We start from the raw sequence: 20,582 nt of genomic DNA, 5'->3' as shown, positions 1-20,582 counted from the left end.
AGTATGCGCAATGGCCACAGAGAATGCAGGTACAGAACAGCCTGTCACCTGTTTAATCAATACTGCATGAGAACAAGATCCCCCCAGGATTGGTCAGATAAGTGGCCAGCCTGCTTCAGGACTGGTCAGATAAGTAGCCACCCTGCTTCAGGATTGGACATATAAGTGGCCAGCCTGCTTCAGGATTGATTGGATCAGTGAACAGACTGTGCCAGGATTGGTCAGATAAGTGGTCAGCCTGCTCCAGGATTGGTCAGCTGCTCCAGGATCGGTAAGCAGTGGGTGTCTTCTTTTTTGGCAGGCAGGAGTGGGGCTGGTGAGGTGATGACTCAGTCATTTGTGCAGAGAAAATAGCTCTTGTTTTGGACTGTGGTATTTTTCCAGCTCTGAATTAGAGCCATCCATCACATTCTATTTCAATTCTACTTTCCTTCTTCCAGGTGGACAGTATTCATGCCCATTACCTCAAGAGGGGTCCACAGAAGAGAGTCTTTCAAAACTCACAGGTAAAAACAACAGACTAAACTACAACCCAATGACACTGAAAACAAATGTGTGACCGACTGCCTAAACCCTGACCTGTGACCTTTAGGACTTGAAACGGAATCCTGTCTTTCAGTTAAATTCAGTTTTATTTGTGTAGCAGTCTTTATACTGGTCACAAAGCAGCTTTACAAGAGACAGGAAGACCCCCACAGAAGACCAGCGAGCTGCTGGGGTCTGTTCTCTTCAGGCTCTGACCTCCACACTGACGGCTGCCTTTGCATGGATCTCCACAGAGAGGAGAGCCATAACACGCAGACTTGCTCTGTCGTAAATAAAAGCCTTGTCCAGAGATGGAGTGAGCTCTAAATCTAAAGCACAACAAAGGCAGTGCTTCAGACTGGAGGGTTTCATCCCACTCTGCTTCATGACCTGCCTGTGTGTGTGTGTGTGTGTGTATGTGCACGTGTGCGCACGTGTGTGTGTGTGTGTGTGTGTGTATGTGCACGTGTGCGCACGTGTGTGTATGTGTGTATGTGCACGTGTGTGCACGTGTGTGTGTATGTGTATGTGGGAGGTAGTGTGTGTGTATGTGTGTATGCAGGGGTGTGTGTGTGTGTGTGTGTGTGTGTGTGTGTGAGTGCGTGCGGGAGGTAGTGTGTGTGTGTGTGTGTGTGTGGGATGGAGTGTGTGGGAGTAAGAGAGAGAGAACAAGAAGATGCAAGTTTCTTTCAGTTAAGATTAAACCAAATTATCCAATGCTATCCTATTATCTGGACCATTGGGATGCAGACACTAAAACCAAAACAGATTGCTGCTGTCCCAGAGCAGTCATTATGCTACGTTACGCTAGCACGGTACTGGGCCTCCATCAAACACATGAGCCAGAGACAGATCCTGACTTAATTAAGTCCCAGAGTCCACAGCCTGGCCAATGCACCGGGCACAGCAGCCTGCTAGGACTGGCTCTGTGAGCAACGTGGAAACAAACAAACTGAGAAAAGTGTTTATTTCACACTCTCCAACGTACAGGTCATATTCCTTAAAACCATAATCTTTGACCTCCCTTATTTCTCAGTTATATAAAATGCAGAAACATTTCTCTGTCATGCTAGGGCAGTGTTATTAGCACAGTATTACTTTCTATGGGTACGTGCAGTATACGTGTGCATTGCTGTTAGTTTCAGCAGCACAGCATCTGTATGTGAGAAAATTCTCAGACAGGTGAATTTGTTTGTGAAACTCTCTGAATGAGAGAACCTCATTTTAAGCATGATGTCACACCTGAAAGAGGCTATCAGTGGTCACTGTAGAGAGAACATTCAGTCCACACCAATCACAAGCCCTCCAGTTGGCCCTCATTGGGCGGTCCAGTGCCGGAATAGTACATCACATCTCTGCACAAGTGTAAATCCCCTGAATCTCTCTGGCAGGGACTCCACCTGGGACCCCGCCGGTACCTCTTGGCTCACTCGCGTGAAAGTGCACTCAGTCCTGCATTGCCCCATTTCAGCATGATGGTGCACACACTACACCCTTCTGTGAGGCCAAAGTAGTCACAATTTATCTTTTTTTTTGGTTTATTTGTTGGGGACAGACAGTACTAGTTAAACACTAATACTAGGCCAAAGCAGGACCCAATGCATTGTACATGTATATATACCCAGAGCTCATTTCCAGTCCCAGACCCTTACTGATAGTTTATGCAGCTATGCACTACAACTGCTGCTGGTTCAAATAGCAACACCAATTAAATTATTAAAATCCTTTATCTTTTTTTTTTCAGAAAATGAAATCACTTGAGCACTCTCCCAGTCTGCCAGCTGAATCAAGCCTTTGCTTGCTCAGGCTGAGCTGCTGCTGATGATGATGATGATGGAAACAGCTGTTCTCCCAGGTGAACAGCATTCCAGTTATTGGGCACAGGTTGTTCTCTATAACCACGCGCACACAGGGAATTTCCGCAAAGGAACGCTGGACGAACCTGAAGACCTGGACGCTGCATATTAGGGGGGAGATGAATGAGTTGCTTGGGAGGAATTCAGAGAACAGTCAGTGCTGTAACCAAGTCCACACAATATATATATATGTATAAAATGATGGGAGAATGAGCAGCAGCATACAATGCCATCTCACTGATAAAGGCCACATGCCAAAACTTTTCTGTGTAATCTTACCAAAAAACAATTCTGCAGAACAGGCTTTGAGAAACGACATCATGCCAGAGCTTCAGCAGTTTATACAACCACTTCCAACTTGTGATGTCTGTGGCATATTCTTTATGGATCCAAAATGTTTGTATGGATCCAAATGTAAATATTCGGTAAACTGTGGGCTTTTCTATAATTGCCCGATAAATAATATTGAAAATAATCCAAACAGTGCCGCAGTGGACCCCAGATCAGTGATCGTCCACTGAATGGGACACTGTTCTCACGTGGTGTGTTTATTTTGAGGAGTGACGCGAAAGTCCACGCCTCCAAACGTTACGTCACTTTGATTCAGGCCCCGGGTTGGTTCTGCTTTGTTGCTTTTGCTTACGTTTCTTTCGCGAGGTGGTTTAGGGCTGTATAAAACCCCATTTCTTCCGCTTCTTCGTTCACTCAGATGAAAGAAAGCAAAATAGGGGCGTGTACAGCCTCACGGCACATCGCTTCTTTATTTTACAACCCAAAAGCAGGACCTCCACACCTTTTCGTTCTTGGCACAATTACTCTCCGAAACTTTCCGTCAGAACCAATAAATGCCCTGCATAGGCGTGCGAGAAATAAAAGAAAACACGATAATTTCCCAATCGGGAACAATAACGTTGGTCCGAGAAAAACCCGAAATTCGAGGCACGGATTCTCCCTACTCTCTCTTCCATGCATCCCCTTTGTACCCCGGGCAGTATGAAACCGGAGATCGTCGCCGCCGTCGGCTTTCTGTCCAGATTTCTGCGGATTAAAGGAAACGTCAACGACCGCCAGGTTCAAATATTCAGCCAGTCTCTCCAGGAAATCCTTACAGGTACGGGTACGCAGATAATTCGTACACAAAGAGGAATGTGACCATATAACATCGGTGTGTAATCAACACGCATTGTTTAATTATCCAAATGTATAGCCTTCGTCACGTCTATTGTAAAACAATTTGGGTCACGCTAAGTAAACAGCAGTCCGTTTGGGTTAAGCGTGAAGAATTAGTGCATCACACAATGCCTGTTATTTTTAGCTCACTGGGCTGAGTTCAAAGTATTTTGTGAAACAGTGGAATAATGGATACGTTTTCCTAGTAAATTACCGTGTAGTTTTTAAATTGTTGAAACCAAATTACAATTTCTCGGTGGAGCGTATGGCTGTTTTTCCTAGTCGACGGTGCTCATAGAACGATCAAATCAGCCCCAGAGGCGTAATGAATTACGTAATGCTTACAGTTGCCTACGCGAAAATGTGGGAGTGCATTTTTTTAACGGACTATCATCCTGTTTTGACATCTCATAAAAAGAGTAAGTACAGTACAGCTTGTGGACCGCACATCTTATTACCATGAAGCGTTTATATTCACTTTCCTGCTGCGCCGTGAGCGCGTCCTTTAGACAGACCTCATAAAAGAAATAATTGAAAGATTAATAATTAATCAACTCATTATATGTTGTTGATTAACGGCTGAACCGTATGGTGGTTACATGGTCGTGTAGGTTTTCCGCAATGACGGGCCTTTTCTGGTTTTGTTTTGTTCATTAACGGCAATAAGTGTGTAAGTGTGAATATTTAATTTTTACGCACCCTGGTGACCCCGGTGATTATAGCATATTTTAGAAAGCAATGGACTGAAAACAATCTCTCTCTCTCTCTCACACACACACATACAGACACAGACTACTGCTATATTTATTATTGATTTCTAGAAATATGTTTCGAGTCAGCTCCTTTTGCCATAATTGTCTTTTGCAAGTTGGTCTGTACAATCAGGGGCAATAGTTCATAGTGAGATATTTACCATCATTATTCTTTCAATGCACTAAACACATTTTCAGCATCTCATTAAAAGTGCAATTCATAACTTCTACAAAACGTCTGGATACAAACTGTAAACCCACCGCAGATTCAGTCTTCCTGCACCCACAGAAATCCTCACAAAAGCCAGAGACCAAATGTTCCCATAAGCACACAGGTCACTGCACACAGGACTCCCAGGCATCACCATTAGGAGACAAACTGACAAAGAAACTGGGGCAGTCATGAAGTGGGAAGTTTTCTGTGGATGTTGTTAGTGAAGTGCGACAGGTAGATGTGAGGGACGGATGACGGAAGAGCTGCTGTGGTTGTTACTGAGAGCATAAAAGATGGGGGGGGGTAGCAGCAGGCTCACGGAGCTGTGTTGCTGTGGTAGGTGTTTCTGAGGGCGAGCGATGAGTGAATATCAGTGTGTCTGGTGAGAGGCAGCACCTCGCCATCTGGGTACAGGGGGTCTGACAGGTCCTGTTGCACTGTGGGTAGAGTGGGGGGGGGGGGGCTGAGTGATGTGGAGGGGTTAAGTGAGCACAGTGCCCTGTTTCAGGTGGAGAAGGGTCAAACTGACCCCACAGGCTGTGCTTCCACTGACCTGCTTTTACAGGTTTAATAAAACAGAGGAGTTTGCCCTCACTGTCCTCAGCAGGTTAGGGTCCCGTTAGACCAGCACACACACACACACACACTCACACGCACACACACACACACACGCACACGCACACTCACACACACACGCACACACTCACACGCACACACTCACACACACACACACACACACTCACACACATACACGCACACTCACACACACACGCACACACACTCACACGCACACACACTCACACGCACACGCACACACACGCACACGCACACACACACACACACACACACACACTCACACGCACACACACTCACACACACACACACACACACACACACACACACGCATGCACACACAGACACACACTCACACACACACACACACACTGGCCTGTGCCAACCCTCACAGACCTGTGGGCCGCTGTGTGAACAGCACGTGATAGGCTGTGATGGGCTTGTTTTTTCAGGAGTGTTGAAGGTGTTGGGATGAATTAAATCCCTGATCTGCTACAAATGTGCAGGTGCTGTGAGTGTACTGCTAGTGTGCACGTGTGTGTGCGGGAGAGAGTGCATGTGCGCTGGTGCACGTGTGCGCTGTGGTTGTTTACAGGGACATGTGCGTGCGTATGTGGGAGAGAGTGCATGTGCGCTGGTGCACGTGTGCGCTGTGGTTGTTTACAGGGACGTGTGCACTGTGGTTGTTTACAGGGACGTGTGCACTGTGGTTGTTTACAGGGACGTGTGCGTGCAGCACAGGTCTGTTCTCTTTATAAACAGGCCGTCTCTCAGTGCAGCTGGCGGACTGTTACAGGCAGAGGTTGTGCAATCAGCAGCTCGTCCTGCACGCAGCCCTGCTGGGACCGTTTAGGGCTGCTTATCAGACAGGCAGGCGCTTACTTTTACAGCGCATGACACACACACACCCACATACACACACACACTCACACACACACCTACATACACACTCCCACTCACACACACACACACCCACATACACACACCCACTCACACACACACCTACATACACACACACACACACACACACACCCACATACTCACACCCACACACACACACACCTACATACACACACACACATACACACACCCACTCACACACACACCCACATACACACACACAACACACACACACACACACAACACACACACACACACACCCTCATACACACACACACCACACACACACCCACATCACACACCACCACACACACACACACCCACATACACACACACACCCACATACACACACCCACTCACACACACACCACACACACACCCACATACACACACCCACTCACACACACACACACACACACACCCACATACACACACCCACTCACACACACACACACACACACACACACCCACTCACACACACACCTACATACACACACCCACTCACACACACACACATACACACCCACATACACACACCCACTCACACACACACACCCACTAGAATGCACACAAGCTCGCATGGAGAGGGAACGCCTGATTGTGGCCGTGTCTGTGTGCGTACATACGACTTGGCTAGCACTCAGCTGAACCGTTGCAATCACAGCACGTTGCTTAAACTGCAAACTGCTGCTCTGCGCGTATGCAGGCTAGCTAGCGGTGGCAACTATCATAGTTAGCGGTGGCAGCTAGCATCGTTAGCGGTGGAAGCTAGCATCGTTAGCGGTGGAAGCTAGCATCGTTAGCGGTGGAAGCTAGCATCGTTAGCGGTGGAAGCTAGCATTGTTAGCAGTGGCAGCTAGCATGGTTAGCGCTACAGCGTGGATGTTTTTACTCTTTCTGTAAGCCGTGAGGCTAACTGCTCCTCCCTGTCCCCGTTTCTCTCTGCAGAGCAATACAGGCACCACTGGTTCCCCGACCGGCCCTGCAAGGGCTCGGGCTACCGCTGCATCCGCATCAACCACAAGATGGACCCGCTGGTGGGGCAGGCGGGCCAGCACGTGGGCCTGAGCACGCAGCGGCTGTACGGCCTGCTGCCAAGCGAGCTCACGCTGTGGGTGGACCCCTTCGAGGTGTCCTATCGCATAGGGGAGGACGGCTCCATCTGCGTCCTGTACGAGTCCCAGCCCGCCGCCCCCGCGCCACAGCCCCCCCTGCTGGACAGCCGCATCAGCTGCAAGGAGGAGCTGCTCCTGGGCCGGGCCGGAGGAGCTGCCGGCTTCGGCATGATGGCGGTGTCCAGCTAGAGGCCCCGCCCACCTGGCCCATCGGGACGGGACCAGGAAGGAGGTGAAATGAGGGGGATGGACTTCTCGTTGGGGTTTTGGGGTTTTTTGGGTTTTTGTTTTTCCTGATTTGGCTTTTTGGAGGGACTCTGTCGTGGGGCAGAGGACGTGGGGACAGCGACGGGACTTTGGATGAGAGAAAGTGCCCCCCCTTGGGGACGGAAGGTGAACTGTCCCTGCTGGAGAGATTCCAGAATATTACTTTGCACTTTTAAATAATGTTAATGTCTTTCACTGCCACCACTTCCACACACACACATGCACACGCACACACACACACACGCCAACCCAGCATGTACAGAACTACTTTCAGGATAAGCATAAATTGTTATTTTTTTTATAGATATTTCAATTGCTATGAATTTAGTGGGGTTTTTTTGGCTAACGGAAAAGCAGTATGGGGTGACCTGACTCTGCACTACGTTTTGGAAGCTTATCTTTCCCATTTAAAACGGAAGCTCATTTAAACGGATCAGACCAGAGCAGAACAGCGTTGGCTCTCTCTCAGACAGAGCCGTCGCCTGCAGCAAGTGTACCTGTGGGACAGGTGAGGCGCTGCAGGGCGTGTGGTGCCCCATATCACTCTCGCCAGCCCAGGAGCCGGGGGCCGGACACCAGTAAGGGCAGCTAAATCCACTCCGGCCCCTGGAGCACTCCTGCTGGCTGGAGGGCGAAGCCAGCACGCGCACTGAGCACGCTCTGTAGGGCCCGGCCCTCCCCCACTGAGAGAGAGAGAGAGATGGGTGGGGCAGTGGGCGGGGTCAAGGTGAACATCAGTGGATCTTCCACAGGTCAGATTGCCCCCCCCCCCACACACTAACACACACACACACACACACAGACGCACACACACACACATGCACACACACCTCATGGCTGACACAGATGCCAGGAGACTGAAGCCAGAGGGAAGCTCATTCTTTTCTTACACTATTGATCAACTGGACGCACCCCCCTCTACATGTGAACTTTGACCCCTCTGCAATTATTAGTGCTCCTTTTATGTCTGGTGTGCAGCATTTGTGCAGCGTCTGGAGTTGTCATATTTTTCCCGTGTGTAATTTAGCAAATGTTGGTGATTCATCGAGAATGCTCCGAAGTTTTTCTAAATCTTCTATTAATCAAAAACTCAGATTTGTTAACCCCCCCCCCAAAAAAAAAACTCTTTCTGTCCCCGCGGCACAAATGGTCTCTAAGGATGCCTTTAGGTGGGTGTGGCCACAGGAGTGGGAGGGGCTAAGCAGATTAAATGCACTAACATATGAAGGCAAACTGTCGTGAAAAAGACAGAAATCTGTCCAGGAATGTACTGCCGAACTCAGGCCAAGAGACCAGACCTTTATAAAGTCACTCAAATACTGTTATTGAATTATTATATGAGAAATAGGGGTGTACCGATCGATCGGCCGTGGGGTGGAACCCGCCAGTTTTTGCTCCAGAACACGCGATCGGTGACCAGTGGATTTTGGCCGATCTGTGGTTTTGTGATGTAAGAAAGGAGAGCAGAGGCCATTTGCAAGATGCACTGGAACGCTGCCACTCTGTCTTTCAACAAAATGTCCGCCGTCTGGAAGTGATACGAAGTGTGTGAAGCAGACATTAAAAAAAAAAAAACCTGGGTCTTATTTTCATAATATTTTTCATCAATCCTATCAGTTCTGATGTTATTTTATGTAACTGATTCATTGTCAGATTTTGGCTTTTTAGATGTGTTTTTTCCCCTCTATGCCAGTAGCTTCACCACCGCATCTATGGGGCACATCAGGATATAGTACAGGTTCAGTTTACCTCAAACAAGTCCGGTTTATCTAAACCTACTAAAACTATTGGGAAGTGAAAATGTAAATTTTTAAATTTGTCGACAATTTTTAATAATTCTGTCTGAACTAGCAGAATTGACCACCAGCTACACAATTCTGTGCGCACAAAAATTCAATTTAGCTCTTTGTCTGTGTTCTGATTCAAATAAATATAGTCGGCAATCAAAGTGGAGAGGTTTGACCACACCCTCGTAATAGTCTGATGAATAATTAGCTAGTGCAACAAGTTCAGGATTTGAATTTTCAACATTATCAACATTATAAGGAAAAATACATGGACTCTACTTGCATCTTTGGACCGGCCTACTAGAGAAATGGACTCTTCTGCAGCAGCTGCGGCAGATGTCTCATTGCACTGAATCTCCTATGATAAAGCACTGCCACACATCATGGTGTGAAGCCATCTAAACACATTCTTCTGCCTTGGCCTGGTGGCTACGACAACAATATAACAATAATGCTGTTGAAAATTATAATCATAATGAAAATATCTGAATGTACTGGTAGCCCATAAGGCAAATGAACAATCTTATGTTTTCTTTGTTACCTGTAAAATAAAAAAATCGGCCATCGCAATTGACTGATTCGGCTTTTAAAAATCGGCAACCGGAATCGGCCATAAAAATTTATGATCAGTGCGCTAATGAAAATGTTTATCATCACATAAAATAACTTTGTGTTTAATCGTGAGAACTGGCCATTCAGCCATCGTAAAAGAGTGATCCAGGAATCCATTTCATTCTGTGGTTTGATTTATTATTTGTTTTTAAGAGAAGACATTATGCTGGCACAGGACCAAAGCTGTATTCTTAAGGTAGAAAAATGAGTTTTGCTGATTAAATCTGCCCTCTGTTTTGTTTTTCTTTAAAAAAAAAAAAACTGATAAAATGGGGAAAAAAAGTTGCCCTTGAAGAAGTGTCATGTCACACCTTTGTGATGTCATGTTCCTACACCTCTGTGATGTCACAACCATACACCTGTGATGTCACGTGCCTGTGCACCACTGTTCTACCCCGTCCTCAGTGGGTGAATCATGATGAACTGCTGTAAATTTGTACAGTTGGTGTAAATTGATTGTGAGGAAGTTGTACAGATTTCTATATTTTGGAAGAAAAGAGTTTTTCTCCTCTTTATTAAAACTTTTGCTCTGTCAACATTCCCAGAGGCTCTGTTTTTTCTTCTTCTCTATGGTTCTGCCCTTAGAGACAGTTTTTACACACACACACACACACACACACACACACACACGCATCTGCACATTCAGTCCACACCACAACCAGCGCAGAGTGCTGTCCTCAAATTGAGACAGTTCATTGTTACATACTGGCCTCATTCATTCTATAGATTCAAATGAATCTGGATCTACAGTCTGTAATGAAACAATGTCTCCAAAACAAATCACCAAATAAATGACTAATTAAAGTACCTGGATGTATAACATTGGCATGATAGCAATGGCCGCTGTCATAAAAATCCCTCAACCACCCTCCTCTCTGGCCTGTGAGGCGCTTATCATGTGACTGAGGGCTTTATGTGCCTTTTCAGTTTCAGGAAATGGCGGACGTGGGCACGGCTCGAGTTTGTTCGCCGCTGAGCTAAGGACGCTGAAATAGTCTTTCAGGAAATGAAAATGGTAACATAATAACCCCAAATAACCACAGGGCCAGAACACACTCAGAGCTGAGAAAACAGGCGCTCTGCACTGACACAAACACAGACCCCTGTGCTGTTCTTATACACACAGATCTCTATACTATTCTTACTAACACAGACCCCTGTGCTGTTCTTATACATACAGATCTCTATACTGTTCTTACAAACGTGTGTGTGTGTATGTGTGTGTGTGTGTTTGTATGGTATGTGTGTTTGTGAGTGTGTATGGTGTGTGTGTGTGTGTTTGTGCGTGCATGCGTGTGTGTGTGTGTGTATGGTGGTGCCAGCACAGCCAGCACAGTCCGCACAGTCCGCACAGTCAGCACAGTCCGCACAGTCAGCACAGTCAGCACTGCCAGCACCGCCCTGCTGCCCATGTTCTCCCTCATGCCCACCTCCAGGTTGGCACCGTAGCTATTTTGGCTGACTTTTCAAACGCAGCAAACAGGTATGAACCGGCTCTCATTATCTCTCTGATTGTGTGACACTGGCGTGGATCTTGATCTTGATCCGTTTCAGTGAACATTTAGGCTGAGTTCCCATGCAGTGGCATCGGTCCCACATCAACACCGGTACGTGCACCCGCCCACACGCCCTCCACGCAGGTGCCAAATGCCAAACGGCAGACGCACGAGCTGAGCTGTTTCTCACAGAGTCAGCAGAGCCCTGTTAGCTGAGCCCTGTTAGCAGAGCCCTGTTAGCTGAGCTCTGTTAGCTGAGCCCTGTTAGCAGAACCCTGTTAGCAGAGCCCTGTTAGCTGAGCCCTGTTAGCTGAGCTCTGTTAGCAGAGCCCTGTTAGCTGAGCCCTGTTAGCAGAGCCCTCTTAGCTGAGCCCTGTTAGCTGAGCCCTGTTAGCTGAGCCCTGTTAGCTGAGCCCTGTTAGCAGAGCCCTGTCAGCAGAGCCCTGTTAGCTGAGCCCTGTTAGCAGAGCCCTGTTAGCTGAGCTCTGTTAGCTGAGCCCTGTTAGCTGAGCCCTGTTAGCAGAGCCCTGTCAGCAGAGCCCTGTTAGCTGAGCCCTGTTAGCTGAGCCCTGTTAGCTGAGCTCTGTTAGCTGAGCCCTGTTAGCTGAGCCCTGTTAGCTGAGCCCTGTTAGCTGAGCCCTGTTAGCAGAACCCTGTTAGCAGAGCTCTGTTAGCAGAGCCCTGTTAGCAGAGCCCTGTTAGCTGAGCCCTGTTAGCAGAGCCCTGTTAGCTGAGCCCTGTTAGCTGAGCTCTGTTAGCTGAGCCCTGTTAGCAGAACCCTGTTAGCAGAGCCCTGTTAGCAGAGCCCTGTTAGCAGAGCCCTGTTAGCTGAGCCCTGTTAGCTGAGCCCTGTTAGTGAGCCTGTTAGCAAGCCTCTTAGCTGAGCCCTGTTAGCTGAGCTCTGTTAGCTGAGCCCTGTTAGCTGAGCCCTGTTAGCAGAGCCCGTCGCAGAGCCCTGTAGCTGAGCCCTGTTGCAGAGCCCTGTTAGCTGAGCTCTGTTAGCTGAGCCCTGTTAGCTGAGCCCTGTTAGCAGAGCCTGTCAGCAGAGCCTGTTAGCTGAGCCCTGTTAGCTGAGCCCTGTTAGCTGAGCTCTGTTAGCTGAGCCCTGTTAGCAGGGCCCTGTTACTGAGCCCTGTTAGCTGAGCCCGTTAGCAGAACCCTGTTAGCAAAGCTCTGTTAGCAAGCCCTGTTAGCAGACCCTCGTTAGCTGCCCTGTTAGCAGAGCCCTGTTAGCTGAGCCCTGTTAGCTGAGCTGTTAGCAGAACCCTGTTAGCTGAGCCTGTTAGCTGAGCTCTGTTAGCTGAGCCCTGTTAGCTGAGCCCTGTTAGCAGAGCCCTGTCAGCAGAGCCCTGTTAGCAGAGCCCTGTTAGCTGAGCTCTGTTAGCAGAACCCTGTTAGCTGAGCCCTGTTAGCTGAGCTCTGTTAGCTGAGCCCTGTTAGCTGAGCCCTGTTAGCTGAGCTCTGTTAGCAGAGCCCTGTTAGCTGAGCTCTGTTAGCTGAGCCCTGTTAGCTGAGCTCTGTTAGCTGAGCTCTGTTAGCTGAGCTCTGTTAGCTGAGCCCTGTTAGCTGAGCTCTGTTAGCAGAACCCTGTTAGCTGAGCCCTGTTAGCTGAGCTCTGTTAGCTGAGCCCTGTTAGCTGAGCCCTGTTAGCAGAGCCCTGTTAGCTGGCTTTACCAGGCGGGTCCAGGGTCCAGAGTCTGAACCCAGTTTATAGTTTATAGTTCTGCGCGTGGGCTGCTGAAGATTCAGCGTTGGCTGAGAAGCAGGTGCTAAGGTGAGACGCGCACACAGGGCAGAGCTGCAGCTGCGCCGTGAGACGCGCACACAGGGCAGAGCTGCAGCTGCGCCGTGAGGCCGAACGAGCCGAAACGCGCCGGAGACGCTTCACCTGCACGTGCTTCCCGTCAGCTCACGAGCCGAGGAGAGGAGAGAGGACTTTCACACCGACCCCCCAAAACACAATAATCCCATCCCCATACGCCCAAACCCAGCCCCTTAAACACGCAGGACTGTGCTCGCTTAGCGCTTAGTGCAATTAGCGCTGCGTCTGCCCTGCGCTGCGTCTGCCCTGCGCTGCGTCTGCCCTGCGCTGCGTCTGCCCTGCGCTGCGCCCGTCTGCTCTGAAGGCCTGGGGCGGCCCGTAACCGGGGCGGCCCGTAACCGGGGCGACCCGTACCCGGGGCACAGTGAGTAAACACGGCCGGGCCGACGGCGGCACGTCACAGCGTCACGCCCTGCCTGATACATCCTGCTCTCTGAGCCGCAGGATTCCCATCATTCCACAACGCCCAGCATGCAGAGCAGGAAGCCTAAAATAAGCCCTCTACCCTACCCTACCCTACCCTGCCCCCCACCATCCCTGCCCCCCCCAGAGAAACCCGACTGTGCTGTGACCGCAAACCACAAAGCCTGTTAGAGGCTCTGTGTGTGTGTGTGTGAGAGTGTGTGACTATGTGTGCGTGTGTGTGTGTGTGTGTGAGAGTGTGTGAGAGTGCATATGCATGTGTATGTGACTATGTGTGCGTGTGTGTGTGTGTGTGTGTGAGAGTGTGTGAGAGTGCATATGCGTGTGTGTGTGACTATGTGTGCGTGTGTGTGTGTGTGTGAGACTATGTGTATGTGTGTGTGTGTGTGTGTGTGTGTGTGTGAGACTATGTGTATGTGTGTGTGTGTGTGTGTGTGAGACTATGTGTATGTGTGTGTGTGTGTGTCTCAGGGCCCAAAGGTCAGTGCACCCTTTCCCTGACTCTGTTTTACAGCTGGATGGATCACCTGACTGGTCAGGAGTGCAGAGCTTAATCTAATAAAAGCTCATCAGATTCCTGTGCCCTGTGGTCTGAGACATGTGGGACTGCCAGGCTGTCACTAAAAGGGGGGGGGGGGGTCTCTGTGCCAGAGACGTGCTTAAAATCTCTGGGTCCAGGGCTTCAGGGGAAAAATGAGAAGCAGAGGAGGAGCCTGTGGTGGAGAGGGCTACACGGAACATTCCGGAAAAACTGAGGCTTCACAAACCTCACAGTGGGAGGAGCTACTGTCAATCAATCCCTGCTGTCAATCACTGACTCATGAGAGAAGGTTGAAAAGAAGCTGCCGTAATTAGCACTGGGGCAAAAGGCTGACTGTCAGTGTCACAGCGGCTGGATCAGAATGACTGCGCTCACAGCGGTGCACAGCGAGCACAGCCAGCACAGCGAGCACAGCCAGCACAGCGAGCACAGCCAGCACAGCCAGCACAGCGAGCAGCGCTTGTGTTCATGGCTGATGTAACGCATCAGGTCAGCGATGTGGAGCAGCCGCTCTCGTGCGGTTATGATGTTCTCTCTCGTTTTCATTTCCTCTCGCTGAAGATGAGGAGCCCATCAGATGTACAGATGAACATGTCAGCTGTTTCCTGTTTTCTTGCACATAGTGCACCGCAGAAGAGCGAGAGAAAAGAGCGAGAGAGAGTGAGAGACAAAGTGAAAGTGAGCGAGAAAAAGAAAAGGGGAAGACTGAAAGAGGAGAGACACAGAATGTGCCTTTCTTACTCAGGAAGTGAGGGAGGCTCAGGTTCTATTTGCAGCTATTGTGAACCTCCATGCTCGGCTGTGGAAACACACACACACACACACACACACACACACACACATACACACACACGCACGCACCACAGACACACACACACACCACAGACACACACACACACACATACACACACATACACACACACGCACGCACCACAGACACACACACACACACGCACGCACCACAGACACACACACCGCACACACACACGGTCCTGGTATCAGATCAGATTCTCTGATTCTGTGGAACGCCTGGGGCTTTTTTCTAACCACTAATTACAGTCACCATGGTTACGTTATCGCATGCCACCCATATTCTCCTCACAGCTTTCTATGGCAAAGCAAACTGCACTTCGCTTCAGATATAAACAGACCAGGGCCCATATTCATACATATTCATTAAGGACCAGTTTTCCTCTACTCGTGTTCTAACCTCTAACCATGTCCATTATTAGCTAAAAGGTCCCAGATAAGAACTCTTACACTGAGACACACCAGAAAGTTGTTTTGCTGAGAAAGGCAGACTCGTGCTTCTTGTGGTGTCGGAAAATATCCCAATCAGAATGCGACGGGTGTGTAGTTTGAAAAACTGGGGAAAAGGTGCAAACCATACAGAAAAGAGTCCACCAATCCGCACGCAGTAAATCAAGGATCATCATCTGTTGCTGAGCAGAACGAAGCTTGAGCTGCACTCCGACCAGGCAACAACAATGCATTCACGCACAATGCTTTTTTCCACTCATATGAAAATCAAGGATTCAAGGATCATTCTTGAGAAATGTTGCTAACAAATTTTTAACAGAATTAAACTCAGGGTTTCATAGTGGGCGGGGCCTGAAGGTGATGCCGTTTCTTATGCCCGCAATCATGCTCCTTTTCCCAGCATTCCATGGGCATGTGCCCCCATTGGACGGCTCACGGTGGGCGGGGCAGCGATGGCCCTGATGTGTACATGTTGTCTCATACTCTGCGGCCCCCCCTCCAGAGTATGAGACCCCCTATAAAATAAACAGCTGGAGATATTGAGGCAGGAAGCAGTGGTTCTCTGGGCCGAGGGGAATGCAGAGAGCTACAGGCCGAGCTGGGGGATTTGACTAATGGGGAAAGCATCTGTCCTCCCCGCTCCCGCTCCAGGAAGTGCTGTTTTTGACTCACTGCTCTTGGCTGAGCATAGCTAATCACAGCCCGATAAACATCCTTTTTAAAATAACATTTTCCCTGGAAGAGACCACCGCGGGATCGGCAACTGGTGCCATGACACAGCGAGTGACACACACTATACGCACGTTTGCGGTTCCAGATATGAGCAGTTATGAATGCAGTTACAGATATGAGCAGTTATGAATGCAGTTACAGATATGAGCAGTTATGAATGCAGTTACAGATATGAGCAGTTATGAATGCAGTTACAGATATGAGCAGTTATGGATGCAGTTACAGATATGAGCAGTTATGAATGCAGTTGCAGATATGAGCAGTTATGAATGCAGTTGCAGATATGAGCAGTTATGAATGCAGTTACAGATATGAGCAGTTATGAATGCAGTTGCAGATATGAGCAGTTATGAATGCAGTTGCAGATATGAGCAGTTATGAATGCAGTTACAGACATAAGCAGTTATGAATGCAGTGACAGATATGAGCAGTTATGAATGCAGTTACAGATATGAGCAGTTATGAATGCAGTTGCAGACATAAGCAGTTATGAATGTTGACGTAGAGCTAATGAAGGCAATACCTGCTGCTTATGAATGAGTTATGCGGGTCTTATGAAGGACAGGTCAGAGAACTTGTGCTCTGAAATATTGTTTTACTGGATGTCTTTTATCCCACTGCATAAATCCACACTACATAAATCATAGAAAATGATTCCATTAAAACACACTCACACACACACACACACACACAGTGAAAGTTGAATGCAGTGTGTGTGAGCTCAGATGTACCTGTTGGCCAGGTGAGGATCCTGTTATCTCTGTGCTGGTGCTGATGTCAGTGACTCCACCCCTTTGGTGCTGAAGCCAGTGATGGACACACACAGCAAAATGCCAGGATGGCTCAGAACTCTAAGACAGGAGCAGGAAAAGAGAACAGGTGTGTATGTGGATTCAGCATCACATCTGAGTCTCTAAACACAGAGTCTCCCTGTACTGTGTGTGTGCGAGTGTGCACGTGTGTCTTTGTGTTTGTGTGTGAGACTGTGCATGTGTGTATGTGTGTGAGACTGTGCATGTGTGTATGTGTGTGAGACTGTGCATGTGTGTATGTGTGTGAGACTGTGTATGTGTGTGAGACTGTGCATGTGTGTATGTGTGTGAGACTGTGCATGTGTGTATGTGTGTGAGACTGTGTGTGAGACTGTATGTGTGTATGTGTGTGAGACTGTGCATGTGTGTATGCTGAACTGTTTGTGTGGAGTATGTAACTGTATGTACCTGTGCTTGCATGCGCTTGTGAGCTAGCTGCTGGGCTCACTGCCTCCTCATTAGTTCTGCCTCTTTAACCCCGTGCTCCCCCCACCCAGCAGGGGTCTGTCTCCCCCAGGGGATTAATATGCTCCCCCCCTTCCCAGACGGACCACAGACAGTTTGGGGGAGGCAGCACCGTTACATCCCATCAGACTCTCCCTTCATACGAACAGAATATTCTGCTGAAATTTTTAAATATGTGCTCTCTTTGGAAAATGTGATTATAAGTACATTTCCCAGCAATGCATTTTATTAAAAATATATATCATAAAAAGCAGCACTACTTGGAATATTTTCCCATACTGTACATTGTGAGGCACTGCAATACATTCTCTGATCCAGATAATATTTTTTATTTCAATATATTGCTGCGATATATTACATATTTTATTAAGAGTCCACTGAATAATAGTAATGATCTTTCTCTAAAATAGCACTGCATTATTCTCCATGCAGTCTGCAGATCTGTAGGCAGACTTTAAGAGATCAGATGATCAGACCTTTCTGCTGAATGTACAGTTTCAGAGAGGCTGCACCATTCATAGTCATCATCATCATCATCATCATCATCATTATTATTATTATTATTATTAGACAATTTTTTTCACTATTTTACACAGTGACATGCACACACATGTACACACACACACACACACACGCACGCACACACACACACACACACGCACACACACACACACACATGCACACATTTTAAGGCTACATTAATGCGTGCACGTGTGAAAACCCTCCTCTGAATTTGAGGTTGCAGGAACACCACAGATTTCAATGGCCAGATAAAGAGGAAGTGAGGTCACGGGGGGGGGGCTGAGAACAGCGCTCTGTGCACTGAGCCCCAGCCAGCTGGGAGTCCATCTGTCACCAACACAACAAATCATCTCAGGACTGAGCATGCTCATATAGTCTCTCCAAATGCCTGCTAAACAGAAATGAATCTGAAAAGGTAGAGCTTTTCCAGGGGGCAGACAACTAGACCACACTGTCCATGCGGATAACAGCATAATGCTCTGACTCTACATGGAGTTGGGATGTTATTCCAGCCCAGCATGGCCAGTCTTATTATTCAATACATGGGCAGCAATGGCTATAGGGTATTCAGGGGGTCATGTGACTCGCCCGCAGGGAAACAAAGAGCAGCAAGAAGAGGGAAAAACAGAAGGACAGACGGACAGACGGACGGACGGACGGACGGACAGGCAGACAGACAGACAGTGTTCATAGACTTACTGTGACTTACTGTGTGCATGAGTACTGAACTTTATCAGACCTGTGTTTTGTAGTTGTTCCAATGAACTTTGATATGCCCTTATTGCACGTCGGTTTGGATAAAAGCGTCTGCCAAATAAATGTAATGTAATGAAATGTAATGACAGACAGACAGACAGACAGCTGCTCATTTGGGGCCTGTTCCAGTCACTGTCACACAATCAGCCTTTGATCTGCCATGAAGGATTATATTTCCAGGGCTGGAAAACACTGAAACATGAAAAAGGTTTTCCCCAGACATACATCTTTGAAAGATTTGCCTAATGTTTTATTCAAATGATACAGAAAACAACTTTCTGAATAATTGATTTTTTCCCCCAGCTCTGTGTTGGAAAGGACAGAGAGCACAGGGCACTGAGACAGGACAGAGAGAGCACAGGGCACTGAGACAGGAGAGAGAGCACAGGGCGCTGAGACAGGAGAGAGAGCACAGGGCACTGAGACAGGAGAGAGAGCACAGGGCACTGAGACAGGAGAGAGAGCACAGGGCACTGAGACAGGAGAGAGAGCACAGGGCACTGAGACAGGAGAGAGAGCACAGGGCACTGAGACAGGAGAGAGAGCACAGGGCACTGAGACAGGAGAGAGAGCACAGGGCACTGAGACAGGAGAGAGAGCACAGGGCACTGAGACAGGAGAGAGAGCACAGGGCACTGAGACAGGAGAGAGAGCACAGGGCGCTGAGACAGGACAGAGAGCACAGGGCACTGAGACAGGACAGAGAGCACAGGGCACTGAGACAGGAGAGAGAGCACAGGGCACTGAGACAGGAGAGAGAGCACAGGGCGCTGAGACAGGACAGAGAGCACAGGGCACTGAGACAGGACAGAGAGCACAGGGCACTGAGACAGGAGAGAGAGCACAGGGCACTGAGACAGGAGAGAGAGCACAGGGCAGTGAGACAGGAAGAGAGCACAGGGCACTGAGACAGAGAAGAGAGCACAGGGCACTGAGACAGGAGAGAGCACAGGGCACCTGAGACAGGAGAGAGAGCACAGGGCACTGAGACAGGAGAGAGAGCACAGGGCACTGAGACAGGAGAGAGCACAGGGCACTGAGACAGGAGAGAGAGCACAGGGCACTGAGACAGGAGAGAGCACAGGGCACTGAGACAGGAGAGAGAGCACAGGGCACTGAGACAGGACAGAGAGCACAGGGCACTGAGACAGGACAGAGAGCACAGGGCACTGAGACAGGAGAGAGAGCACAGGGCACTGAGACAGGACAGAGAGCACAGGGCACTGAGACAGGACAGAGAGCACAGGGCACTGAGACAGGAGAGAGAGCACAGGGCACTGAGACAGGACAGAGAGCACAGGGCACTGAGACAGGAGAGAGAGCACAGGGCACTGAGACAGGACAGAGAGCACAGGGCACTGAGACAGGAGAGAGAGCACAGGGCACTGAGACAGGACAGAGAGCACAGGGCACTGAGACAGGAGAGAGAGCACAGGGCACTGAGACAGGAGAGAGAGCACAGGGCACTGAGACAGGACAGAGAGCACAGGGCACTGAGACAGGAGAGAGAGCACAGGGCACTGAGACAGGACAGAGAGCACAGGGCACTGAGACAGGAGAGAGAGCACAGGGCACTGAGACAGGACAGAGAGCACAGGGCACTGAGACAGGAGAGAGAGGCTCCTGTGAATCAGACTCTACTGCTCTGTCCCCTTTAAGGAGAAGCAATCAATCACATATTACAGAAAGTTCTGCAACAACAAATGTACACTTTCCCACAAGCGTACAAAATGAGTTCACACACACACACACACAGACACAGACACAAAAACACACACACCCACACACACACAAAAACACACACACCCACACGCACACACATACACACACACACACACACACACACCCACACACACACACCTACACGCACCCACAAACACACACACCCACACGCACACACAAACACACACGCCCACACGCACACAAAAACACACACACCCACACACACACACATACACCATCGCACATGTACCCGGTTGTTT

The 20,582-nt window shown here is 48.9% G+C and overlaps 1 protein-coding gene across 1 annotated transcript; it reads left to right on the top strand.

Annotated features, from left to right (window-relative positions):
- The first annotated feature begins 3,069 nt into the window (after window positions 1-3,069).
- Window positions 3,070-10,312, top strand: LOC135245439 (protein BTG1-like). Its single transcript, XM_064318484.1, has 2 exons — window positions 3,070-3,492; window positions 6,939-10,312. The coding sequence occupies exons 1-2, from the start codon at window positions 3,348-3,350 to the stop codon at window positions 7,292-7,294; spliced, it is 501 nt and encodes a 166-aa protein (XP_064174554.1). The 5' UTR covers window positions 3,070-3,347; the 3' UTR covers window positions 7,295-10,312.
- The last annotated feature ends 10,270 nt before the right edge of the window (window positions 10,313-20,582 follow it).

The sequence above is a fragment of the Anguilla rostrata genome, chromosome 19, assembly GCF_018555375.3.
Source record: "Anguilla rostrata isolate EN2019 chromosome 19, ASM1855537v3, whole genome shotgun sequence".
In the NCBI taxonomy this organism is placed as follows: domain Eukaryota; kingdom Metazoa; phylum Chordata; class Actinopteri; order Anguilliformes; family Anguillidae; genus Anguilla; species Anguilla rostrata.
The sequence above is the reverse complement of the archived record's forward strand: the minus strand, read 5'-3'. Positions and strand labels throughout refer to the sequence as shown.